We start from the raw sequence: 27,361 nt of genomic DNA, 5'->3' as shown, positions 1-27,361 counted from the left end.
TCAAAACTGCCACATGGCAGGTTAACATAGGCCTTTATTACAAGAGGATTTGAGTACAAGAGTAAAGACATCTTACTGCAATTATATAGGGCCCTGGTGAGACCACACCTGGAGTATTGTGTACAGTTTTGTTCTCCTTACCTAAGGAAGGATATACTTGCCTTAGAGGGAGTGCAACGAAGGTTCACCAGACTGGTTCCTGGGATTGGGGGGATTGTCCTATGGAGGAGAGATTGAGTAGACTGGGCCTATATTCTCTCGAGTTTAGAAGAATGAGAGGTGATCTCATTGAAACATATAAAATTCTTACAGGACTTGACAGGGTAGATGCAGGGAGGATGTTTCCCCGTGGCTGGGGAGTCTAGAACCAGGGGTCACAGTCTCAGAATAAGGGGTCGGCCATTTCGGACCAAGATGAGGAGAAATTTCTTCACTCAGAGGGTGGTGAATCTTTGGAATTCTCTACCCCAGAGGGCTGTGGAGGCTCAGTCGGTGAGTATATTCAAGATAGAGATCGATAGTTTTTTGGATATTAAGGGAATCAGGGGATATGGGGATCGGGCGGGAAAGTGGAGATGAGGTAGAAGATCAGCCATGATCTTGTTGAATGGCGGAGAAGGCTCAAGGGGCCGAATGGCCGACTCCTGCTCTGAAAACGGTCATTTCCCATACCGGTGAGTTGCACACTCAGGACTGTCTAGCGTTGCTGAGGACCCATACGGTCAATTGATCTGATTTTCTTTCCTCTCCTCACCCCTCACCCCCCAACAACCCCACCCCACCCAAAAAATAAATCAGCTGGATTTTGTTTCCAAATGATTCCAGAAATGAGGGACTTCAGTGATGTGGAGAGACTGGAGAAGCTGGGGGTTGTTCTCCTCAGAGCAGAGAAGGTTAAGGGGAGATTTGATAGAGGTGTTCAAAATTATGGAGCGTTTTGACAGAGTAAATAGGGAGAAACTGTTTCCAGTGGCAGGAGGGTCGGTAACCAGAGGACACGGATTGAAGATAATTGGCAAAAGAACCAGAGGGGGAGATGAGGAGAATTTGTTTTAAAACAGCGAGTTGTTGTGATCTGGAACGCGCTGCCTGAAAGGGCGGTGGAAGCAGATTCAATGGTAACTTTCAAAAGGGGAATTGGATAAAGACTCGAGGGGAAAAAAATTACTTAACATGGTCTGAAAATCTGCGGGCACTTGAGCAGTTAAAGTGATTAGCTTTCCCCCTGGACAAAAGACTGATAGAACTTTTCAACACACTTTAAATTCCGACTGAGCGAAGAGACAATTGGGCAGCCAGGTACATCTGTGAGCTTTAAATATGTATTTATTGATACAGTGTATCAACCTAAATGAGAAAAATATCCATCATTATCAGAAGAAGCTGAAACATCGCAAATGGAACGAAAGGTTATGCAGTCTTTAAGCGTTTCTGTGCAGATCTTAAAGAGCGTCGATAGTTATCCATTACACATTAAGCATAAGCCACAATCAGGATTTTGTTTCATCAAGCAATGTTTTGTGGGAGGTATTAATCAGGGTTTTCTCCCCCTTTCCTAATCTCCTTGTTGGGTGTGCAGTTCTGTGGGCACCAAGCTATGTCTCACTTACCAGTGTCAGCCTTGGCTCAATGGACAGCGCCTCTCGCCTCTGACTCAGAAGGTCGTGGGTTCGAATCCCCGCTCCAGAAACTCGAGCACAAAAATCCAGGCTGACGCTCCCAGTGCCAGCGCTGAGGGAGCGCCGCACTGTCAGAGAGGCAGTACTGAGGGAGTGCCGCACTGTCGGAGGGTCAGTACTGAGGGAGCGCTGCACTGCCAGAGGGGCAGTACTGAGGGAGCGCTGCACTGTCGGAGGGGCAGTACTGAGGGAGCGCCGCACTGTCGGAGGGGCAGTACTGAGGGAGCACTGCACTGCCAGAGGGGCAGTACTGAGGGAGTGCTGCACTGCCAGAGGGGCAGTACTGAGGGAGTGCCGCACTGCCGGAGGGGCAGTGCTGAGGGAGCACCGCACTGCCGGAGGGGCAGTGCTGAGGGAGCACCGCACTGCCGGAGGGGCAGTACTGAGGGAGCACCGCACTGCCGGAGGGGCAGTGCTGAGGGAGCACCGCACTGCCGGAGGGGCAGTGCTGAGGGAGCACCGCACTGCCGGAGGGGCAGTACTGAGGGAGTGCCGCACTGCCGGAGGGGCAGTACTGAGGGAGCGCCGCACTGCCGGAGGTGCCGTCTTGCGGATGAGATGTTAAACCGAGGCCCTGTCTACTCTCTCTCAGGTGGATGTAAAAGATCCCGTGGCACTCCCCCCCGGTGTCCTAGCCGATATTTATCCCTCAACCAACATCGCTAAAAAACGATTATCTGGTCATTGTCACATTGCTGTTTGTGGGATCTTGCTGTGTGCAACTTGGCTGCCGTGTTTCCTACATTACAACAGCGACTACACCTTGAACAGTACTTCATTGGCTGTAACATGCTTTGGGATGTCCTGCGGTCGAGAAATGCGCTATAGAAATGCAAGCCTTTCTTTCACTTAAGTGGTCATTGTCTAGTTATGACAGAGGGATATTCAGCTGACACAGTCGGACTTTTTTCCTGCCTTCACCTCACATTGGCAGTATCTACTTTCCAGCAGTGGGGGTCAATTGATAGTCATCCGGAGAGACATTCCCTTCCTGCCCCAGGGTCAATCATAAGAACATAAGAAATAGGAGCAGGAGTCGGCCATTCGACCCCTCGAGCCTGCTCCGCCATTCAATAAGATCATGGCTGATCTTCGACCTCAACTCCACTTTCCCACCCGATCCCCATATCCCCTGATTCCCTTAATATCCAAAAATCTATCGATCTCTGTCTTGAATATACTCAACGACTGAGCCTCCACAGCCCTCTGGGGCAGAGAATTCCAAAGATTCACAACCCTCTGAGTGAAGAAATTTCTCCTCATCTCAGTCCTAAATGCCCCCTAGTTCTAGACTCTCCAGCCAGGGGGGAAACAACCTCTCAGCATCTACCCTGTCAATCCCCCTCAGAATCTTGTATGTTTCAATGAGATCACTTCTCATTTTTCTAAACTCCAGAGAGTATCGGCCCAATCTACACAATCTCTCCTCATCCCAGGGATCATAGTGGAGTAGGGTTTTTTTAATAAACAGATAAAATCCAACTAAAGTTATGCATAGCTTCCTGATACAAACATCACCCCGGGTCAAAATCCTGGAACTCCCTCCCTAACAGCACTGTGGGAGCACCTTCACCACACGGACTGCAGCGGCTCAAGCAGGACCACCTTCTCGAGGGCAATTAGGGATAGGCAATAAATGCCGGCCTTGCCAGCGACGCCCACATCGCATGACTTCATTAAAAAAAATTAAGGAGTGATCTATATGAGGTGCTTAAGATGAATAACATAAAAACATAAGAAACGGGAGCAGGAGCCGGTCAATCGGCCCCTCGAGCCTGCTCCGCCATTCAATAAGATCGTGGCTGATCCAATCTTGGCCTCCACTTTCCCGCTCTCTCCCCATAACCCTCGACTCCCCTGTAGCTCAAATATCTGTCAATCTCCGCCTTAAATATATTCAATGACTCCGCCTCCACAGCTCTCTGGGGAAGAGAATTCCAAAGATTCACGACCCTCTGAGAGAAGAAATTCCTTCTCATTTCCGATTTAAATGGGCGACCCCTTATTCTGAAACTATGTCCCCTCGTTCTAGATTAAACGGGTAGATAGAAACTATTTCCTCCGGTGGGTGGGGGGGGAGTCCAGAACAAGGGGGCATAACCTTAAAATTAGAGCCAGGCCGTTCAGGGGTGATGTCAGGAAGCACTTCTTCACACAAAGGGTGGTGGAAATCCTGAACTCTCCCCCCCAAAAAGCTGTTGAGACTGAGGGTCAATTGAAAATGTCAAAACTGAGATTGATAGATTGTTGGGCGAGGGTATTACGAGTTACAGAACCAAGGCGGGTGGATGGAGTTAAGATACAGATCGGCCATGGTTTCATTGAATGGCGGAACAGGCTGGAGGGGCTGAATGGCCTCCTCCTGTTCCTATGTTCCAAAGCCCCATCTACCTGTTCAAGCGGAGATAAAAAAAATTTGTGGCACTTTTTCAGAGACGGGCGGGGGGAAGTTCTCCTGGTGTCCAAGCCGACATTCATTCCTCCACCGACACCGCCAAAATAAATAATGTAACTGCTCCGTCACCTCACTGCTGCTTATGGTGTACAACTTGATCGCCATGGTTTCCTATATTACAACAGTGACTACACTTTAAAAGTAATTCATTGGCTGTGAAGCGCTTTGGGACGTCCTGAGCTCATGAAAGGTGCTATATAAGGGCAAGTTCTTTGTGCAGTTGATGGGTCGACAAGGCTTAATCATAGACACTGTGGATGCAGCCACCCGGGAGAGTTAGAGTCGGTAGTTTTCCAGCTGATGAATTGGAGCGGGGATTTTAAGACAAGTTATCAGGCAGAAGCATTGATGGTCTCCCCCCTCCCCTCCGAGAGCTAAAATTTCATTCTGGGGAGATTTCTGCCCCTGAAACTGTGACGACGTGTTGCTGGCGGATCTCGCGTTGGTGGCCCTCGCGCCCGCACTGCACGTCTTGGATGACCAGCCGAAGCCTGCTGTCGAAGGTCTTCTGCAGGTATTTGTATATCAGGGGCACCGCGCAGGTGCTGAGGTACGCGAGCAGTTCGCACGCCCCCCTCAGGAGGTGAAGAACGCTGTCAAACCGCGCGTCGTCCCGCTCCCTGGTGACAAAACGGGCGGTGCTCACCAAAAGGGTCAGGTAGTACGGCAACCAGAGGGCAAACTGCACCAAGACCGTGGCCAGGAGAAGCCTCTGGACGGAAGGGTCGGGCCTCGAGGAGTCCGTCGGCTGAAGGGGGCGGCCTCTGCGGGCGCCGAGAATTAGCCGGAGGGCGTAGCTCACTCCCGCGGCGGGCACCACGAACCCGGTGAAGAACATGATGGCGTCGCCGAGCTCCTTGGTCTGGAGCTTGGAGCAGTCGTGGACTTCGTCGGAGATCTTGCTGCAGACGTAAAAGAGGAGGGAGGAGAAGCTGGCCAGCGCGGCCCCGCCCCAGACAAAACTGCAGACATGCTTTGTGTTGTAAACGCTTGACATATAGGTGTGAGGCAGAGCTTGCTCGATGAAGCAGTCCAGGCTGAGCAAAGTGGCAGAGTAGATGCTCACCAGGGCGGCCATGTTGAACAAGATGAAAGAGGCCATGCAGATCTCCCGGCCGAAAGTCCACACTGGCCAGAGGAGGTGGTCAGGACCCAGAAGCTGCAGGAAAGCCACCAGGTTAAGGATCAAGCCAGCCAACGCCATATTGGTGAAGTAGACGTCTGGCATGTTGATGGACAACTTGTGACGCAGGTTGACGACCAGAACCAAAACGTTGAGGATGAGGCCGAGGGGGAAGCAGAGGATGAGGTAGCCCGTCGAAGCAACAGACAGGATCAGGCCGACATTATGGCAAAGGCCATCTCTGCAGAGCGTGCTGTTGGGTCCAAAGTCCCCTTGAATGCAGCTCCACATTGCAGTGAGGTTCTGTCTACAGAGGCTGGAATGGTCAGCAAGGCAAGGTCTGGGGCTTCATAAGGAGCTGTCGATATAGTTGAAGGATGCGACATGAGTCGAGTGGAAATCAGCTGCCATCACTGTCTGTAAGTCTGTAAATAAGATTTAAAAAAAATGTTAGAACAATAATTTGCTGACATTATTTTGTCCTCGCATTACCAAGTTACTGCTCCTGGGAGATGTGTTAAGGGGCCCAAAGGTACATGCACTCTTGATTATTCCTCCTCCCTGCCCCGGCTCCTCACCTCAATAGCACACCTCTTTCTGACGGCCTGATTGGGAGCATTAACTACAAAGTATGTACAGCACAGAAACAGGCCATTCAGCCCAGCTGCTCCGTGCCGGTGTTTATGCTCCACACGAGCCTCTTCCCACCCCTCTTCATCTCACCCCATCAACATATCCTTCTACTCCTTTCTCCCTCATGTGTTTATCCAGCTTCCCCTTAAATACATCGATGCTATTCACCTCAACCACTCCCTGTGGTAGCGAGTTCCACATTCTCACCACTCTCTGGGTAAAGAAGTTTCTCCTGAATTCCCGATTGGATTTATCAGTGACTATCTTATATTGATGGCCCCTAGTTCTGGACTCCTCCTGTAGTGTATGTAACCGTTCCACCTTTAAGAGAACTATTTTAAGAGTTGCACTACTTTATCTTGGCTGCTGTATACTGTAATACCGGTGGTGACCACACCGGTATATAAGTGCTGTGTAATGATTTATTGGGCAGTTCCACCCTGACCTTCAACTAGTAAAGACCTGTTAAAGTTTACTCTTGTGGTCTGTGTAGTAATTCTCAATATAACACACAGACTTAACAGTGGCGACGAGTACGATCTTACCCTGCGGCAGAGATACATCCAAGGCAGTTTAACGGGCGTCGAGAGGAGGCATCCGCCCTCATCATTCTGCTGAGAAAAGACTCGGGTCTGCAGAGCAGAGGAAGAATTCTGACACGAAGCCTTCCATCAGCAACAGGCAGTGATCATCCCTTCTATCACGGTGGTGGGTAAGCCGATCAGCGACGAGCAGCAAGTCGGCCATGTTGACTGTGAGTAGGGGAGAAAATAACAAAAAAAAAACGGAGGATATAAGGGCGGAGAACTCGACCACGGCCGGGGAAAAGAGCCGGACAGAAGTCAGGGCCAGAGGCGCTGAGACTGGGCAGCGTAAGGCACGGAAGCCGCGGTGAATGCAAACGCAGCCGGTGCGAAAGACCGGGCTGCAAGCGGGCTGGGAGACGCAACAGCGTCGAGAAAGAGCTCGACCGCGACCGGTGAAAAAGGCCGGGCAGCTACCGAGGCCGCGAGGCGCAGCGACCGGGTCAGCGTAAGGCGCGGGAGAAAATTTTAAAAAAACCGCGGAGAACTCAGCCGCAGCCGGGGGGGGAAAGGACCGGACTGGAAGAGGGGCTGGGAGGCACGATTTGAAAACCGCTGGGGGAGGGCGAACGCAGCAAATCGGCAATCGCCATTACAGCCAGCGGGGGAGAAAGGCAAACGCGGGAAGCCGCCATTTTCAGAGGCGGGGGAAGAAGACAAGCGCGGGAAACCGCCATTTTGTAAAAGAAAAAAAAAATAATTCTTTTGTTTCTCAAGAAGATTGCGAGGATGCCTAAGCGTGGTAACATCAACGATTTCGATCCCGATGTTGAAGATTGGGCCACGTATGTAGAACACATAGAGATATATTGTAAGGCAAATAAAATATCGGATGAAGATAAAGCACTAACCTTACTAAACTCAATGGGTGCGAAGACATACGGGCTATTGAAGCATCTTCTATCACCAGCTAAACCGGCGGATCAGACTTTCGCTAATATTGTTGCTGTCCTGAAGAATCATTTGAACCCCACACCGCTGATGTTAGCGGAACGATTTAAATTTTATGCGAGAACGCAACTGAAAGAGGAAAGCAACGCGGAGTATTTAATTGAACTGCGTAAGCTAGCGAAATACTGTCAGTTTGGGGAAAGCCTGACAGAGGCACTGAGAGACAAATTCGTGTGTGGATTGTCGAAAGAAGGAACACAAAAGCGGTTGCTTGAAGAGAATGATTTTACACTTGATAAGGCTGTCACTATTGCAGCATCGCACGAAGCCGCAGCGAGAGGCACCGCGGAAATGCAGCTGAAGCCAGCGGTGCTCAGTGTAGATCAAATGGCTTCGGGTACAACGAAATGTTATCGTTGTGGGAAGACAACACACGATCAGAACCAATGCTGGTTTAAAAACCAGGAATGTAGAAAATGTGGCAAGCTTGGTCACATAGCTAAAGTATGCTGGTCAGGAAAGAAGACCAGCAACAAAAAGTCACCACAGGAAAAGTGCAGAAAGGTACATAAGGTGGCTGAGAAGAGTTCGGATGAACAGAATTCGGATTCAGACTCCAACAGCAAGGAACTGGGTAGTCTGAGAATTCACAACGTGAGTAAGGAAGCTGACCGACAAACTATCTGGGTCACACTGCAGATAGCAGGAGTCCAAGTGAAGATGGAATTGGACACCAGATCGGCGTTGACGGTCATGAATAAGCAAGATTACAAAAAGTTATTCAAACATATTCCCCTATGGGATACGGAGATAGTATTGCAGACATACACGGGGCAAAAAGTATACCCCATCGGAAAGATAAAAGTCAAGGTGATACACAAGGGCAAAGAACACCAAGGAATGGACTTATATGTACTACCTGAGGGAGGTCCACCACTTCTGGGACGGGAGTGGATCAGGAAAATAAATATGGACTGGCACTCCCTAAACGCAATAACGGTAGATTCCGGAAAAAAAGATGTCAAACCTGAACGATTGTCCAGAATATTGGATGAGGCTAAAGAGGTGTTCCAACAGGGACTGGGAACACTGAGAGGAATTAAGGCAAAAATCAAGATTGCAGAACATGCAAACCCAAAATTTTTCAAAGCCAGACCGGTACCGTATGCGATACGACCTGCTGTGGAAGCTGAGCTGGAAGGGCTGGAACATTCAGGAGTACTGTCTAAGGTGGACTGGAGTGAGTGGACCACGCCCATTGTTCCCGTCATGAAGCGTTCATCGAGTAACAAGCCAGGGGAACCGGGGAAGGTCCGCATCTGTGGAGACTTCAAGATCACGGTTAATCCGGTGCTTCACACGGTGCAATATCCGCTTCCGCGGATTGAGGATATCTTTGCTTCATTGTCTGGCGGGAAACGCTTCACCAAGATAGATCTGGCGCAAGCGTACTTACAGATGGAAGTTGAGGAAGAGTCGCGCCAGTATCTCACAATCAGCATGCACAGAGGCTTGTATCGATATAATAGACTGGTTTTTGGAGTGGCTTCGGCTCCGGCAATTTGGCAGAGGGCCATGGAGCAGGTATTACAGGGAATTCCAAGCACTCAATGTTACTTGGACGATATCCTGATTACAGGAGATGACGATGAGGAACACCTTGCAAATTTGAAACTGGTGCTCACCAGGTTGAAGGAATATGCCCTTCGAGTTAATCGCCAGAAATGTGAGTTCTTTCAGAAACGGATCTCGTGCTGTGGTCATGTCATTGACCAGGAGGGGCTGCACAAGTCACCTGACAAGATCGAAGCTGTTGTGAAGGCTCCCGCTCCGGAAAATGTATCCCAGTTGAGATCGTTCCTAGGGTTGATTAACTATTACCAAATCTATCCACGGTGCTGCACCCGCTGAATGCTCTTTTGCAGAAAGAAGTACCATGGAAGTGGAGCGAGGACTGTAAGAAGGCCTTTTGCAAAAGCAAGACATTGATCACCTCAGAGGAAGTGTTGGCTCACTTCAAGTAAACGCTACCTATTCGTTTAGCTTGTGATGCTTTCCCTTATGGTATTGGAGCAGTACTCTCACACAAGTTGCCAAATGGCTCGGAAAGGCCAGTCGCATTTGCATCCAGGTCATTGACCTCCGCTGAGCGCAACTATGCTCAGATAGATAGGGAGGCTCTCAGCCTGGTGTGGGGAGTAAAGAAGTTTAATCATTACCTGCAGGGCCAGAAGTTTACACTGCTGACAGACCACCAGCCGTTGGTATCCATATTCAACCCTAAAAAGGGCGTTTCCATTATGACAGCGCAAAGGCTACAGAGGTGGTTCCTTTTCCTAGGGGCACACCAATATGACATAGAATACAAAGGATCAAAACAGCATGGGAATGCTGACGGTTTATCGCGCCTACCGTTGCCAACGGCAGAAGAGGCGCCTACAGTGGACCCAGTGGAGATGTTCCACTCAACCATAGTGGAATGTCTACCAGTAACAAATTCTACGATCGAAAAGGAAACAAGAAATGACCCGACTCTCTCACGAGTCTACGATTTAACAGTGAAGGGATGGCCAGCACATGGCGAGCCACTGTTGCCAGCATTTTCACAAAGAAGAGAACAGCTGTCAGTGTGCCGAGGAACTTTGATGTGTGGATCCAGAGTGGTGATTCCACCCAAACTCCAGCATAAAGTGCTAAAGGAGCTTCACGAGGGGCATTTGGGTGGAGTGAAAATGAAGAACCTAGCCAGAGCGTTCGTGTGGTGGCCAGGTATCGATGGAGACATCGAAGAAATGACCAAGAGCTGTCTAGGATGCCAGAAGGTCCAAAACGCCCCACCACAAGCTCCTCTGCATCCATGGGAGTGGCCCTCATCTCCATGGCAAAGGGTACATATTGACTTTGCTGGTCCATTTATGGACTCAATGTTCTTAATCGCGGTGGATGCACACTCCAAGTGGCCGGAGGTAATAAAGATGTCCTCCACCACCACGGAAAAAACCATCACAGTATTAAGGACCATATTTGCCAGGAATGGGCTGCCGGAACAGATCTGTTCTGATAATGGACCGCAATTCGTGTCCGAAGAATTCAGGAAGTTCTTAAAAAACAATGGGGTTAAGCACTACACGTCCGCCCCATACCATCCCGCCACCAATGGATTAGCTGAAAGGTTTGTCCAGACCTTCAAGAAGGCCATAAAGGCCATGGGTAATGAAGACATAAATCTACAACATAAGGTAGATAACTTCTTGTTGGCGTACAGGAATGCAACACATGCGGTCACAAACCAAACTCCCGCCATGATGTTTTTCAATAGAAGACTAAGATGCCGGCTGGATTTGATCAAGCCAAACATCAGAAGGGACGTAGAGAACCGGCAATTTCAAGGCATGAATGAAAGGCCAACTAGAACCTTCCAGATAGGTCAACAAGTTTTGGCCCGGGACTACCGTACCGAGAAATGGCAGCCTGGAACTATTTGCACACGACTAGGACCGCTGATGTATACCGTGGACATTGGTGAAAGCATAATAAAGCGCCATGCTGACCAGATCATAGCGTCATCCGAAAAGGGACAACCTACACCACAACTCTATACGCCTAATGATGAAGCAGAGATACCCATAGTATCTACCTCCGATCCGGTGATACTGGAACAAGATGAACCCAACACTGACATTCAAGCCGAATCGACCTTGCCAAAAGAACCTACTACACCACCGAAAACTACTACACCACCGAGGCGTTATCCGGACCGAGTCAGGAAGCCTCCAGAGAGACTGAATCTGTGAACTGTTTTTACATTAAGTTGTGTATATATGTTATGATGTTATGTTTAATGGGAATATATACTGTTAACCTAAAAAGGGAGGATTATAGTGTATGTAACCCTTCCACCTTTAAGAGAACTATTTTAAGGGTTGCACTACTTTATCTTGGCTGCTGTATACTGTAATACCGGTGGTGACCACACCGGTATATAAGTGCTGTGTAATGATTTATTGGACAGTTCCGCCCTGACCTTCAACTAGTAAAGACCTGTTAAAGTTTACTCTTGTGGTCTGTGTAGTAATTCTCAATATAACACACAGACTTAACACCTCCCACAAGTGGAAACATCTTCTCTACGTCTACCCTATCGAACCCCTTCATAATCTTAAAGACCTCGATCAGGTCACCCCTCGGCCTTCTCTTTTTTGTAGAGAAAAGAGCCCCAGCCCGTTCAATCTTTCCTGATAGGTATAACCTCTCAGTTCTGATATCATTCTAGTAAATCTTGTTTGCCTCTAGAACTAGCCAGTTATAGTGGGGTGGGCACAAGCTGCTTCAGCAGAGTACTGGCAGCCCACGGTGTCATTATCAGCTTCTATAGACATGTGTGAGAAAATGGATCATCATTTTCAACCTCATTTTCTTCTCTCCCTTGCTCCTGAAGGCCCAGACTCTTGCTGGTCCTGGGGCTTAGAGAGTTAACTTATGAGGACAGGCGGCATAAACTGGGCTTGCACTCCCTCGAGCCTAGGAGATCGAGGCATGATCTGATCGAGGAGCTCTGAGCCTGCGGTTCCTCTCGTACTGAGCAGGATTACTATTGCCGCACCAGTGTCCTGAGGAGGAAAAGAGTCAGGAATTCACAGTGCTGTAGAGCGTAGAGGTGTTCACAGCGTCCCACAGTTGCCAACTCTGGTTGGATGTATTCATAGAAACATAGAAGATAGGAGCAGGAGTAGGCCATTCGGCCCCTCGAGCCTGCTCCGCCATTCAATGAGATCATGGCTGATCATCCAAATTCAGTACCCTGTCCCTGCCGTCTCCCCATATCCCTTGATCCCTTTAGCCTTAAGAAATATATCTAACTCCTTCTTGAATATATTTAATGAATTGGCCTCCACTGCCTTCTGTGGTAGAGAATTCCACAGGTTCACCACTCTCTGGGTGAAGAAATTCCTCCTCATCTCAGTCCTAAATGGCTTACCCCTTATCCTTAGACTGTGACCCCTGGTTCTGGACACCCCGCCATCGGGAACATCCTTCCTGCATCTAGTCTGTCTGGAGGTTCCATCACATGACGTCCCATCACCCCGCCCCCACTCTCCCGGTATTGGCCGACCCAACACGCCCATCCTGCCTTCCCACAGCCAATCGGAAAGCGAACAGACTCTTCATTGCCTGATTGGATGATTCTTGACTATCCGTTGAACAGCCCTTTCCCACCTCCCCACCCAACTCCCATATTTTTATAACTAATAAACAAAAGTGTTCAAAAGAAAATGAAAGAAAAAAGGACAATTTTTCTTAGCGGCCTTATGATTTTTTCTCCCCGGGGTTTTTGTCGGCGTCAGTGTCCCGGGAGATTAATCTTCAATTCCTGGAGACTCCAGGGCAAGTCCTGGAGAGTTGGCGACCCCCGAGTGTCCCGTCACCATAAATATAAAACAGAATTCTTTCCACTCCCATTGTTGCACGATACACTTTAAATGAACGCGTGCCTATATGTCCTGAGCAGACAAACTGGGAGGAAATACTAGTGACGCACATTACAGGAATGTACTGTGAATGTTAGGGACGTAATTAGATATATAGGCCTAGAAATTCAGTGCCCTTAGCGCCGATTTTGCGGCGCTAGAGGGCCTAGCGCTGCAATTGGCGCCGGCGCCGAAATTGCCTGGGGCCCTTCCGCCACGGTAGACCGGTAGCGCTGCGCCGGCACCGATGACGTCATCGGTGTGCGCAGCGTCCCGGTTGCCATGCCGACGGGCCCCAGCGCCGAAATTCAGTTGCGGCCGCCTCGCCCGTGGCAGCCGCAACTAAGACTCTGGCAACAGAGTCTTACATGACTTTGCGCCGGCGCATTAAAGGCACCGCGGCGGCCGGCCGCTTTCCCGCCGGCCGCCTGGCCGCAGCTCCCTCCCCGGACTTCCCCCCCCCCCCCCCCCCAGAACAGAAGCAAGCCCGGCACTTGTCCGAGGTGCCGGGCTCATTTTTAAAAAGATTTTCGCGGGCTGCGGCCGGGTGCAGGCAGCTCCTCCTTAAGGGAAGGAGGAGGCCTGCACTTCCCGAACCTGCCGCACCGCAGCGGGCGCCGCAGCGCCGGAATAGCGCCGATATTCAGCGCGTAGCGCCAGTTTTCAGGCGCAAACAGCTCTCAGCAGCGCCGGCAGCCGTTTGGGCGCAGAATTGGTGAATTTTGGGCCCGACCAGCGCGACTTAGCTCCGGCACTAACTTCCGGCGCTAAAGCCCTGGCTGCGCCAAAACTCAATTTCTAGGCCATACAGTTGAGCGATATCTCCTGAGGCTAATGTATTTTACCGAGTAACTATTTCGTCATTACTGCAATTGGTGTGCTGTGTTTTTTTAAACAGCCACACAACAAGCGCTTTTGGAAACAAACACTAAATTAGATTACAACATCACCATCAACAACCCTTTCACGGCCAAAGACTCCAGGTTCGAAATTAAACCCCCCGCCACCCCGCCCCCCTCCCCAGAGCCGAGCTGTGACCAGGGCCACGCCGCCGGACCGCGGTGCAAGCGCGGACAATTATAGGAGCAGGAGGAGGCCATTCAGCCCCTCGAGCCTGCTCCGCCATTCGGTGAGAAGGTGGCCGATCTGTGACCTCGGTCCAATTTGTCCCAGTCACGGGGCGGCCTATGGTCTTGAGGGGCTAGATTGGCAAAAGGAGGAGCTGTGACCGCTCACACCACCACCCCGCCCCCCCCCCCCCCCCCCGCCAGGAAGAGTTTTGGGGGAGGTCGGGTCGATGAGGCAAAACCCAGAAGGATCTGTGGAGGAGGAGCAAAGAGAACGAGAGGTGGAAGGGGAGATGCTGATTTGTATATCATTATCATTGGTATTGTTAAATTATATATATGTAAAAAACCATGCTAGGAGTTTCGACACCAATTTCATCGCCTCTTGCTCTAACTCATTCACATAGAATCACAATCTGTAGTTTGCTGACTGGGAATGGATTCCAGGGAATGTTATTCCCACTTCACACAAGATGTTTTTTTTCTCTTCTCAACCATGTTGCCAAAGGCAAACCCACTGGAACCAGAGAACAAAGGAGAGGATTATCTACTTACATAACTCACTTGTAAAGTAGATTAATTGCAAGAGAACCGCTACTGTATTCCCCCCGGCCCCCCCGTCGGCACAGGGACATGTTGTTCCAAAACCCTTGACTCTTTGAATGGTACATTTTGGTTTTCTGCTCACATCCTCGAGCAGCAAATCCCTCCGAGCTACCCGCCCATTCACATGCTCCCAAACAAAGGACGCTCGCTGCATTTTGATCCCGTTCCAGGGCCAGCACAATCTATCGCCCCGGTAAGTATGAAACCAGACCACAAGCTGTGTTCCAAGATCAATAAATGGAGGCTTCCTCACACAGAGTTTCAGGGTGACCCGTTTCACAATGAACTCAATAACCCCGGCAAGGCCCTGCTTTGCAATTCTTAATTATTTTTCAGGAAGAGAGAGAATATCTGTGTTTATCAAAGGGAGCGATATCATTGCTGAAGAATGGAACATTCTCGAACTTTCAGCTTTGCGCAGGATCTCATAATTTAACTGTCACACGGGATGATAATAGACTTGCAATATTGCATGATTCTGCTCATCCACGGGTATCCATTACTCTCTGTAATAACCACCCCATATATCCAGCACCCCTAGATATCCATCACTCCTATATATCCACCACCCCTAGATATCCATGACTCCCATATATCCATCACCCCTAGATATCCATCACTCCGAAATATCCACCACCCCTAGATATCCATCACTCCCATATATCCATCACCCCTAGATATCCATCACTCCTATATATCCACCACCCGTAGATATCCATGACTCCCATATATCCATCACCCCTAGATATCCATCACTCCTATATATCCACCATCCCTAGATATCCATGACTCCCATATATCCATCACCCCTAGATATCCATCACTCCCATATATCCATCACCCCTAGATATCCATCACTCCTATATATCCACCACCCGTAGATATCCATGACTCCCATATATCCATCACCCCTAGATATCCATCACTCCTATATATCCACCATCCCTAGATATCCATGACTCCCATATATCCATCACCCCTAGATATCCATCACTCCTATATATCCACCATCCCTAGATATCCATGACTCCCATATATCCATCACCCCTAGATATCCATCACTCCCATATATCCATCACCCCTAGATATCCATCACTCCTATATATCCACCACCCGTAGATATCCATGACTCCCATATATCCATCACCCCTAGATATCCATCACTCCTATATATCCACCATCCCTAGATATCCATGACTCCCATATATCCATCACCCCTAGATATCCATCACTCCCATATATCCATCACCCCTAGATATCCATCACTCCTATATATCCACCACCCGTAGATATCCATGACTCCCATATATCCATCACCCCTAGATATCCATCACTCCTATATATCCACCATCCCTAGATATCCATGACTCCCATATATCCACCACCCCTAGATATCCATCACTCCCATATATCCATCACCCCTAGATATCCATCACTCCTATATATCCACCACCCCTAGATATCCATGACTCCCATATATCCATCACCCCTAGATATCCATCACTCCTATATATCCACCACCCCTAGATATCCATCACTCCTATATATCCACCACCCCTAGATATCCATCACTCCCATATATCCATCACCCCTAGATATCCATCACTCCTATATATCCACCACCCGTAGATATCCATCACTCCCATATATCCATCACCCCTAGATATCCATCACTCCCATATATCCACCACCCCTAGATATCCATCACTCCCATATATCCACCACCCCTAGATATCCATCACTCCCATATATCCATCACCCCTAGATATCCATCACTCCCATATATCCACCACCCCTAGATATCCATGACTCCCATATATCCATCACCCCTAGATGTCCATCACTCCCATATATCCATCACCCCTAGATATCCATCACTCCTATATATCCACCACCCCTATATATCCATCACTCCCATATATCCACCACCCCTAGATATCCATGACTCCCATATATCCATCACCCCTAGATGTCCATCACTCCCATATATCCATCACCCCTAGATATCCATCACCCCTAGATATCCATCACTCCCATATATCCACCACCCCTAGATATCCATCACTCCCATATATCCATCACCCCTAGATATCCATCACTCCTATATATCCACCACCCATAGATATCCATCACTCCTATATATCCACCACCCCTAGATATCCATGACTCCCATATATCCACCACCCCTAGGTATCCATCACCCCATATATCCATCACTCCCTGTATTTCTAACTCCTCTATACTCACCCCCTGTATTCACTGGACTGTCTCCAACTCTCATTCTCCCCCAGTACCTCACAACTGTGAGACTCCCCCCCTCCCTCAGTGTTTCTTCCTGCTACAATTTACAGGATCTTAAACCCAAGCTCAGCATCACCCAACTCCGACTTCTAGATTGCTCTTTTCGTTCCAGACTCTGTGACGTCCCTGGCCGTTCACCAAGGCTCCCAATGTAGAAAGAAGAATACCACCGCTATTGAACAATGAGCTGTGTCCTCACACTCAACCCAGCAGCGGAGGAGCATTGAGTCCCATGGGGTATTGGATCTCAGTCTGTATCTATCCCCATAACCTCCAGGTTGTGATAAATAACATACCCTTTCCACCACCTACAAGGCACAAGTCAGGAGTGTGATGGAATACTCTCCACTTGCCTGAATGAGTGAAGCTCCAACAACACTCAAGAAGCTCGACACTATCCAGGACAAAGCAGCCCGTTTGATCGGCACCCCATCCACCACCTTAAACATTCACTCCCTCCACCACCGGCGCACCGTGGCTGCAGTGTGTACCATCTACAAGATACACTGCAGCAACTCGCCAAGGCTTCTTCGGCAGCACCTCCCAAATCCGCGACCTCTACCACCTAGAAGGACAAGGGCAGCAGGCGCATGGGAACACCACCACCTCCAAGTTCCCCTCCAAGTCACACACCATCCTGACTTGGAAATATATCGGCCGATCCTTCATCGTCGCTGGGTCAAAATCCTGGAACTCCCTCCCTAACAGCACTGTGGGAGCACCTTCACCACACGGACTGCAGCGGTTCAAGAAGGCGGTTCACCACCACCTTCTCAAGGGCGACTGGGGATGGGCAATAAATGCTGGCCTTACCAGCGATGCCCAGATCCCGAAAATGAACAAAAAAAGGCGCTAACTTGTACGGTATAAGAGGTGCACAGTTAAAGGACCACTGTTACCTTATGGGGGAAGACTCAGTTTCAATAGCAAAGGAATTGAAAAACAAGCAGACTGTGACCTTACCTTGGCTCCTCTACATTGCAGCTTCTGTTCTTGCTGTGAGCGGTTGTGTACTAGGGATATATCACGCCATTATTGTTGTGAGTCAGCTCCTGTTCAACGTAAACTGTGTGCGCTCCACATCACAGGGACTGAGAGCTGTGAGCGGGGCCGGCCATGCGTGTGATGGAAGAGTTATTATAATTTCCGCTGTGTTTGTGTGCACGAGGCGAGCCTGCTCTACATACATCCCCCTTATCGTCCAGGGAGATCAATATACGGTGCAGATTCCACCCTTGCTTTTTTGCACCAGCTATCTTATTCACTATAATTAACCCATGCTGTACCTGCCCTGGGAGTGTTTGATGGGACAGTGTAGAGGGAGCTTTACTCTGTATCTAACCCGTGCTGTACCTGCCCTGGGAGTGTTCGATGGGACAGTGTAGAGGGAGCTTTACTCTGTATCTACCCCGTGCTGTACCTGCCCTGGGAGTGTTTGATGGGACAGTGTAGAGGGAGCTTTACTCTGCATCTAACCCGTGCTGTACCTGCCCTGGGAGTGTTTGATGGGACAGTGTAGAGGGAGCTTTACTCTGTATCTAACCCGTGCTGTACCTGCCCTGGGAGTGTTTGATGGGACAGTGTAGAGGGAGCTTTACTCTGTATCTAACCCGTGCTGTACCTGCCCTGGGAGTGTTCGATGGGACAGTGTAGAGGGAGCTTTACTCTGTATCTACCCCGTGCTGTACCTGCCCTGGGAGTGTTTGATGGGACAGTGTAGAGGGAGCTTTACTCTGCATCTAACCCGTGCTGTACCTGCCCTGGGAGTGTTTGATGGGACAGTGTAGAGGGAGCTTTACTCTGTATCTAACCCGTGCTGTACCTGCCCTGGGAGTGTTTGATGGGGCAGTGTAGAGGGAGCTTTACTCTGTATCTAACCCATGCTGTACCTGCCCTGGGAGTATTTGATGGGGCAGTGTAGAGGGAGCTTTACTCTGTATCTAACCCGTGCTGTACCTGCCCTGGGAGTGTTTGATGGGGCAGTGTAGAGGGAGATTTACTCTGTATCTAACCCGTGCTGTACCTGCCCTGGGAGTGTTTGATGGGGCAGTGTAGAGGGAGCTTTACTCTGTATCTAACCCATGCTGTACCTGCCCTGGGAGTGTTTGATGGGACAGTGTAGAGGGAGATTTACTCTGTATCTAACCCGTGCTGTACCTGCCCTGGGAGTGTTTGATGGGGCAGTGTAGAGGGAGATTTACTCTGTATCTAACCCGTGCTGTACCTGCCCTGGGAGTGTTTGATGGGGCAGTGTAGAGGGAGATTTACTCTGTATCTAACCCGTGCTGTACCTGCCCTGGGAGTGTTTGATGGGGCAGTGTAGAGGGAGATTTACTCTGTATCTAACCCGTGCTGTACCTGCCCTGGGAGTGTTTGATGGGACAGTGTAGAGGGAGCTTTACTCTGTATCTAACCCGTGCTGTACCTGCCCTGGGAGTGTTTGATGGGGCAGTGTAGAGGGAGCTTTACTCTGTATCTAACCTGTGCTGTACCTGCCCTGGGAGTGTTTGATGGGGCAGTGTAGAGGGAGCTTTACTCTGTATCTAACCCATGCTGTACCTGCCCTGGGAGTGTTTGATGGGACAGTGTAGAGGGAGCTTTACTCTGTATCTAACCCGTGCTGTACCTGCCCTGGGAGTGTTTGATGGGACAGTGTAGAGGGAGCTTTACTCTGTATCTAACCCGTGCTGTACCTGCCCTGGGAGTGTTTGATGGGACAGTGTAGAGGGAGCTTTACTCTGTATCTAACCCGTGCTGTACCTGCCCTGGGAGTGTTTGATGGGACAGTGTAGAGGTAGCTTTACTCTGTATCTAACCCGTGCTGTACCTGCCCTGGGAGTGTTTGATGGGACAGTGTAGAGGGAGCTTTACTCTGTATCTAACCCGTGCTGTACCTGCCCTGGGAGTGTTTGATGGGACAGTGTAGAGGGAGCTTTACTCTGTATCTAACCCGTGCTGTACCTGCCCTGGAAGTGTTCAGTACTGCCATTGATTGATGAATGCATCAATGCTGTTCTACTTCCTAGAAATAGCACCTTTCATCTTGATGAGAGGGGGGAAAAAAATGAGTCTTGTCCGCTGGGATTGGAAAGGCTGGAGCGCCCTGAAGCTAGCCGATTGGTTGTCAACTTGCTAGCAGCCACTGTCAGCCATTCAGCTTTCTGTCTGCCTTCTGCTCTGCAGATAACAGGGCACGCTCAGATTAAATTGTTGAGATTCACTGCTGAATTCCTCATCCACAGAGGAATGGGTTCAACCTGTTCGATCAGTGCTCAGTGGCACTCTCCGCCCAGCCATGCGCACACCGTTCACAATGAATTAGCATCTACAGAGATGACGGTAATCTGTGTGACCAGCCAATCTCTCACATCTGCAGCCTGCAATCAGCAGCGAGGAGACTGAAGAGGTTTGGAACAGCTGGAACACAGCTGCACAAAACTGGCGCTCGTGTCAGCTATCATTCCACACAGAGGCAGGAACACAGAGGGAAAAATACACAATCAATACAGACAGGGGAGAGTTCTAGGGAACAATGGGCACGGGAAAGTTACAGGGAATAATGGGCATGGGAGAGTTACAGGGAATAATGGGCATGGGGGAGTTACAGGGAATAATGGGCATAGGAGAGTTACAGGGAATAATGGGCACGGGAGAGTTACAGGGAATAATGGGCATGGGAGAGTTACAGGGAATAATGGGCATGGGGGAGTTACAGGGAATAATGGGCATAGGAGAGTTACAGGGAATAATGGGCACGGGAGAGTTACAGGGAATAATGGGCATGGGAGAGTTACAGGGGATAATGGGCACGGGAGAGTTACAGGGAGTAATGGGCATGGGAGAGTTACAGGGAATAATGGGCACGGGAGAGTTACAGGGAACAATGGGCATGGGAGAGTTACAGGGAACAATGGGCATGGGAGAGTTACAGGGAATAATGGGCATGGGAGAGTTACAGGGAACAATGGGCATGGGAGAGTTACAGGGAATAATGGGCACGGGAGAGTTACAGGGAATAATGGGCATGGGGGAGTTACAGGGAATAATGGGCATGGGAGAGTTACAGGGAATAATGGGCACGGGAGAGTTACAGGGAATAATGGGCATGGGAGAGTTACAGGGAATAATGGGCATGGGAGAGTTACAGGGAATAATGGGCACGGGAGAGTTACAGGGAACAATGGGCATGGGAGAGTTACAGGGAATAATGGGCACGGGAGAGTTACAGGGAATAATGGGCACGGGAGAGTTACAGGGAATAATGGGCATGGGGGAGTTACAGGGAATAATGGGCATGGGAGAGTTACACGGAATAATGGGCATGGGAGAGTTACAGGGAATAATGGGCATGGGAGAGTTACAGGGAATAATGGGCACGGGAGAGTTACAGGGAATAATGAGCATGGGAGAGTTACAGGGAACAATGGGCATGGGAGAGTTACAGGGAATAATGGGCATGGGAGAGTTACAGGGAATAATGGGCACGGGAGAGTTACAGGGAATAATGAGCATGGGAGAGTTACAGGGAACAATGGGCATGGGAGAGTTACAGGGAATAATGGGCATGGGAGAGTTACAGGGAATAATGGGCACGGGAGAGTTACAGGGAATAATGGGCATGGGAGAGTTACAGGGAACAATGGGCATGGGAGAGTTACAGGGAATAATGGGCACGGGAGAGTTACAGGGAATAATGGGCACGGGAGAGTTACAGGGAATAATGGGCACGGGAGAGTTACAGGGAATAATGGGCATGGGAGAGTTACAGGGAACAATGGGCATGGGAGAGTTACAGGGAATAATGGGCAGGGGAGAGTTACAGGGAATAATGGGCAGGGGAGAGTTACAGGGAATAATGGGCATGGGGGAGTTACAGGGAATAATGGGCATGGGAGAGTTACAGGGAATAATGAGCACGGGAGAGTTACAGGGAATAATGGGCAGGGGAGAGTTACAGGGAATAATGGGCACGGGAGAGTTACAGGGAATAATGGGCATGGGAGAGTTACAGGGAATAATGGGCATGGGAGAGTTACAGGGAATAATGGGCATGGGAGAGTTACAGGGAACAATGGGCATGGGAGAGTTACAGGGAACAATGGGCATGGGAGAGTTACAGGGAATAATGGGCATGGGAGAGTTACAGGGAATAATGGGCATGGGAGAGTTACAGGGAATAATGGGCATGGGAGAGTTACACGGAACAATGGGCACGGGAGAGTTACAGGGAATAATGGGCATGGGAGAGTTACAGGGAATAATGGGCATGGGAGAGTTACAGGGAATAATGGGCATGGGAGAGTTACAGGGAATAATGGGCATGGGAGAGTTACACGGAACAATGGGCATGGGAGAGTTACACGGAACAATGGGCACGGGAGAGTTACAGGGAATAATGGGCACGGGAGAGTTACAGGGAATAATGGGCACGGGAGAGTTACAGGGAATAATGGGCATGGGAGAGTTACAGGGAATAATGGGCATGGGAGAGTTACAGGGAATAATGGGCAGGGGAGAGTTACAGGGAATAATGGGCACGGGAGAGTTACAGGGAATAATGGGCATGGGAGAGTTACAGGGAATAATGGGCATGGGAGAGTTACAGGGAACAATGGGCACGGGAGAGTTACAGGGAATAATGGGCACGGGAGAGTTACAGGGAATAATGGGCAGGGGAGAGTTACAGGGAATAATGGGCATAGGAGAGTTACAGGGAACAATGGGCACGGGAGAGTTACAGGGAATAATGGGCAGGGGAGAGTTACAGGGAATAATGAGCACGGGAGAGTTACAGGGAATAATGGGCAGGGGAGAGTTACAGGGAATAATTGGCATGAGAGAAAAGAAAGAAAGACTTGCATTTATATAGCGCCTTTTACGACCACGGACGTCTCAAAGCGCTTTACAGCCACTGAAATACTTTTGAAGTGGAGTCACGGTTGTAATGTGGGAGAGTTATAGGGAATAATCAAAGAACCATAGAAATTTACGGCACAGAAGGAGGCCATTCGGCCCATCGTGTCTGCACCGACCGAGAAAGAGCTCTCCAGCCTAATCCCACTTTCCAGCTCTCGGTCCGTAGCCCTGTGGGTTCCGGCACTTCAAGTGCATATCCAAGTACTTTTTAAATGTGATGAGGGTTTCTGCCTCTACCACCCTTTCAGGCAGTGAGTTCCAGACCCCCACCACCCTCTGGGTGAAAACATTTCTCCTCAACTCCCCTCTAAACCTCCGACCAATTACTTTAAATCTATGCCCCCTGGTTATTGACCTCTCTGCTAAGGGAAATAGGTCCTTCCTATCCACTCTATCCAGGCCCCTCTTAATTTTATACATCTCAATTAAATCTCCCCTCAGCCTCCTCTGTTCCAAAGAAAACAACCCCAGCCTCTCCAATCTTTCCCCATAGCTAAAATTCCCCAGCCCAGGCAACATCTTCGTAAATCTCCTCTGTACCCTCTCTAGTGCAATCACACCTCCTGTACTGTGGTGACCAGAACTGTACGCAGTATTCTAGCTGTGGCCTAACTAGTGTTTTAATGGGCACGGGAGAGTTACAGGGAATAATAGATGTGGTAGTGAGTTACCTTTGAACCGAAGGGGCAGTGCCAGCAGAGGCCTGCAAGGAGGCTAAACTGCCACCCCCGCCCGCACCTGATTGCCGATGGTTGAGGAAGAAAGAATCCGAAATAAAGGGGCCGATAATACGGAATAATTCTCCCCGCCCACGAATGATGCAAATTCATAACAAAATTCCAATGCCTTGTTCTTTTTAGATTCTGCAATCTAGCTATTGATTTCTTAGACACAGGCACTGTGCTCAGGGCTACGACAATTGAGTCAGATGGTGGGAGGGGAGCTAATGTCCGCAGCAGAAGCCTGGCTCATACTCCGATTGGTCATCCGGCCTTCGTGTTTCTGTGTATTAACTGGAGCCTGACTAACCGGGCCCTGCCCTCCAGGAAGTGACGTGAATTTGTGAAGTACTGAGCCTTGATTTTACCAGAACCATTGTCTGCACAGCCTGTCAATGTGCGGATATCCGGGAATTCATCGCCGGAAGTCCTAGGAAGCGATATAACACCTGCTCTTACCCTTCCCAGGAATGTAGGAGGATTTTATCATCAAAGAAGAAAAGGAAATTCGAGGCACAAACATTGACAAAAAAAATTTTAAGCTTCTGTGCGTGTTTTTTTCCCCTCACGCTCTCTCCTTGTCTTTGAGGTTGTGAGGAAAGGTTAAGGGAGCTAGAGATCTTTGGAAATGAGAAGACTTTGACCTGACCGAAATTTTGAAGACTTCAAAGGGGATCGACCCAACTAATCCAGGCAAATCCTCCATCGGAGTGAAATCCCAGTGGACACAAGTTATAAACTGAGGAGTTAGGAGGAAGAAGCAGCAAGCTTGCTCACTCGAAGGGTGGCAGAGGCTTTGGAGGGCGTTTCTGGGGAGAGCGCTGAGACAGATAAGAGAAAATTAGTTGTGTTTCAGTGGAGCGAGAAGGGTTTGAGGGGTGGGGTGAAGAGACAGGTGACTGGGGGTCAATTCTGAAAAAAAGGGAAGGGCTCCTTCGGCCTAATCACCCTTTCCTGTTCCTAAAAACTCTTGTGCTCCTTCTGCAGTTGATGTTTCCACCTGTTTAGGACCACCTCCCCAGCCCTCCTTGTCCCCCTGTGCCCAGTCTGGGAGGGGGTGGGTCAGGCACCTAGTTCTTAGACAGGAGAACTAAAGGCAACATGAGGAAAAACTGTTTTACACAGCGAGTGGTTATGATCTGGAATGCACTTCCTGAAAGGGTGGTGGAGGCAGACTTGATCGTGGCTTTCAAAAGAGAGTTGGATAAGCACCTGAAGGAAAAGTATTTGCCGGGCTACGGGGAAAGGGTGGGGGAGTGGGACTAGCTGAAGTGCAATTGCAGAGAGCCGGCACGGGCTCGACAGGCCGAATGGCCTCCTACTGTGTTGTAACCATTCTATGATTCTATCTACCAAGGAGGCGTGCATGAGTGATGGTCTCTAATTATCTTGTTCCCCTACTGAGATCAGGTAACTCATGACAGACCAGGGGTCCTCCTGGTGTGAGGCGCAACAAAACAAGCAATGCCTTTACTGAGGGGGTCTTTGGGGAGTGGGGGTATTTTCTAACATGTTTTCAGGAGTTTTGTACCCAAAGGACCCCAGACATGACTACATTCAGGCGACAGACAATCCCTCTAACTGTCAAAGTTTAATTTAAGGTTTTCAGCCACACTCTCGTCTCTGAGTCACAAGGTCGTGGGTTCGAGTCCCAGTCCAGAGACACGAGCACAAAAATCTAGGCTGACACTCCCAGTGCAGTGCTGAGGGAGCGCTGCACTGTCGGAGGGGCAGTACTGAGGGAGCGCCGCACTGTGGGAGGGGCAGTACTGAGGGAGTGCTGCACTGTCGGAGGGGCAGTACTGAGGGAGCGCCGCACTGTCGGAGGGGCAGTACTGAGGGAGCTCCACACTGTCTGAGGGGCAGTACTGAGGGAGCGTTACACTGTCGGAGGGGCAGTACTGAGGGAGTGCTGCACTGTCGGAGGGGCAGTACTGAGGGAGGGCCACACTGTCGGAGGGGCAGTACTGAGGGAGCGTTACACTGTCGGAGGGGCAGTACTGAGGGAGTGCTGCACTGTCAGAGGGGCAGTACTGAGGGAGGGCCGCACTGTCGGAGGGGCAGTACTGAGGGAGTGCCGCACTGTCGGAGAGGCAGTACTGAGGGAGCTCCGCACTGTCGGAGGGGCAGTACTGAGGGAGCGCCGCACTGTCGGAGGGGCAGTACTGAGGGAGCGCTGCACTGTCGGAGGGGCAGTACTGAGGGAGCGCCGCACTGTCGGAGGGGCAGTACTGAGGGAGCGCTGCACTGTCGGAGTGGCAGTACTGATGGAGCACCGCACTGTCGGAGGGTCAGTGCTGAGGGAGCTCCGCACTGTGGGAGGGGCAGTACTGAGGGAGCGCTGCACTGTCGGAGGGGCAGTACTGAGGGAGCGCTGCACTGTCGGAGTGGCAGTACTGATGGAGCGCCGCACTGTCGGAGGGTCAGTACTGAGGGAGCACCGCACTGTCAGAAGGGCAGTACTGAGGGAGCGCCGCACTGTTGGAGGTGCCGTCTTTCGGATGGGATGTTAAACCGAGGCCCCGTCTGCCCTCTCGGGTGGACGTAAAAGATCCCACGGCCACTATTCTGAAGAAGAGCAGGGGAGTTCTCCCCGGTGTCCTGAGGCCAATATTTATCCCTCAACCAACATCACTAAAAAAGACGATCTGGTCATTATCACATTGCTGTTTGTGGGAGCTTGCTGTGCGCAAATTGGCTGCCGCGTTTCCTACATCACAACAGTGACTACACTTCAAAGTACCTCATTGGCTGTAAAGCGTTTTGGGACGTCCTGAGGTCATGAAAGGTGCTATAGAAATGTAAGTCTTTCAGCAGACATTATTCAGTCAGGGATGAAGCCAGTGGATTAACAGGTGGAATAAACTGTTAGATATACCCTGAATCACTAAAGATGAAGGGCTGGCTTCTGACTCACTGACATTGGGATCATTTAAAGCTCTGCTCTCCGGGGCTGCTCGATCTGCTGAAGGAGCAGCGAGCGTCTAATTTGTTCGCAGTCTGATCCTGTGCATCCGACCACTTCACTCACGCAAGGCAGCTTTTCTGACAACAACAGCAAAAAACCCGGCGCTGCAGGAAAGGGAAACAGGCAGGCAGGTTCCTCCTCCCCACTACCTTGCTCAATGTCACCTTCTCATTCCCTTCCTACCCTGATCCACGCAGGGGCTACCCTCCAAGCCCAAGTGGTCGCACCCAGATAACGAGGTGCGCTCGGCTATTCTACCGTGGGGGGCACGAGCCCAGTCCCCGCCCTCTCCCACAGAGAGTTTCGTGTTCTAACAGGTTCCGGATTGCACTTCGAAACATTTAACATCAGACAGGTAGAAATTAATTCTCTATTTGATAAATACAATGGCATAAAATATTCCAGAAAATTAATATTAATTCCATGCAGTCTTAATATAGCAAACGAGGGACAAAAAATAAATTTGGTGCACCTTACCTTTTATTTTCCCAGTCGATCTGCAGCGTCCCTCTCCGTACCTAAACCCTGTGACAAACTCCCAGCTCCTGTGTTTCTGTCTTATTTTATAATGAAGTTCTAATTCTCACACAGACAGTTCCCCGAGGAGGAAGCAGAGGCTCCCTGTTTGGTGCGCTGATAAGATCCTGACACAGATTCCCAGCCCAGGAGCCACTGGCCTCATTCCCAAACCACATACAGCAGCGACTGGCTCTCTCATTTTGTCACCCCCCCCCCACGTCTCCTCATCACTGGCTTCCTTCCCCAACCCTCCTGCAACAACCCCCCCCACTACAAAGGACACTCTGACATGAAAGACATGTTTACGTAGGGACAGAGATTCCCGGTTGCTTAAGGTGACAGCCCAATCCCCGCAGCAAGCTGACCGAGTGACATCTGCAGCCCTGAACTGTTTCACAGAGGCATCATTAACTGGGAGCGAGCAAATGATTT

At 50.0% G+C, this 27,361-nt stretch overlaps 1 protein-coding gene across 1 annotated transcript; it reads right to left on the bottom strand.

The window, feature by feature from the left end:
• Positions 1-1,308: 1,308 nt before the first annotated feature.
• LOC147099622 (G protein-coupled receptor 146-like) lies at positions 1,309-27,118 on the bottom strand. Its single transcript, XM_085969882.1, has 2 exons — positions 26,888-27,118; positions 1,309-5,682 (listed from the first exon to the last, which is right to left on the bottom strand). Exon 2 carries the CDS (start codon positions 5,546-5,548, stop codon positions 4,517-4,519), a length of 1,032 nt encoding a protein of 343 aa, XP_085826008.1. The 5' UTR covers positions 5,549-5,682; positions 26,888-27,118; the 3' UTR covers positions 1,309-4,516.
• Positions 27,119-27,361: the final 243 nt, after the last annotated feature.

Source organism: Somniosus microcephalus, chromosome 28 (genome assembly GCF_052327205.1).
Source record: "Somniosus microcephalus isolate GS21.2 chromosome 28, FLI_Smic_1.0, whole genome shotgun sequence".
In the NCBI taxonomy this organism is placed as follows: domain Eukaryota; kingdom Metazoa; phylum Chordata; class Chondrichthyes; order Squaliformes; family Somniosidae; genus Somniosus; species Somniosus microcephalus.
The sequence above is the reverse complement of the archived record's forward strand: the minus strand, read 5'-3'. Positions and strand labels throughout refer to the sequence as shown.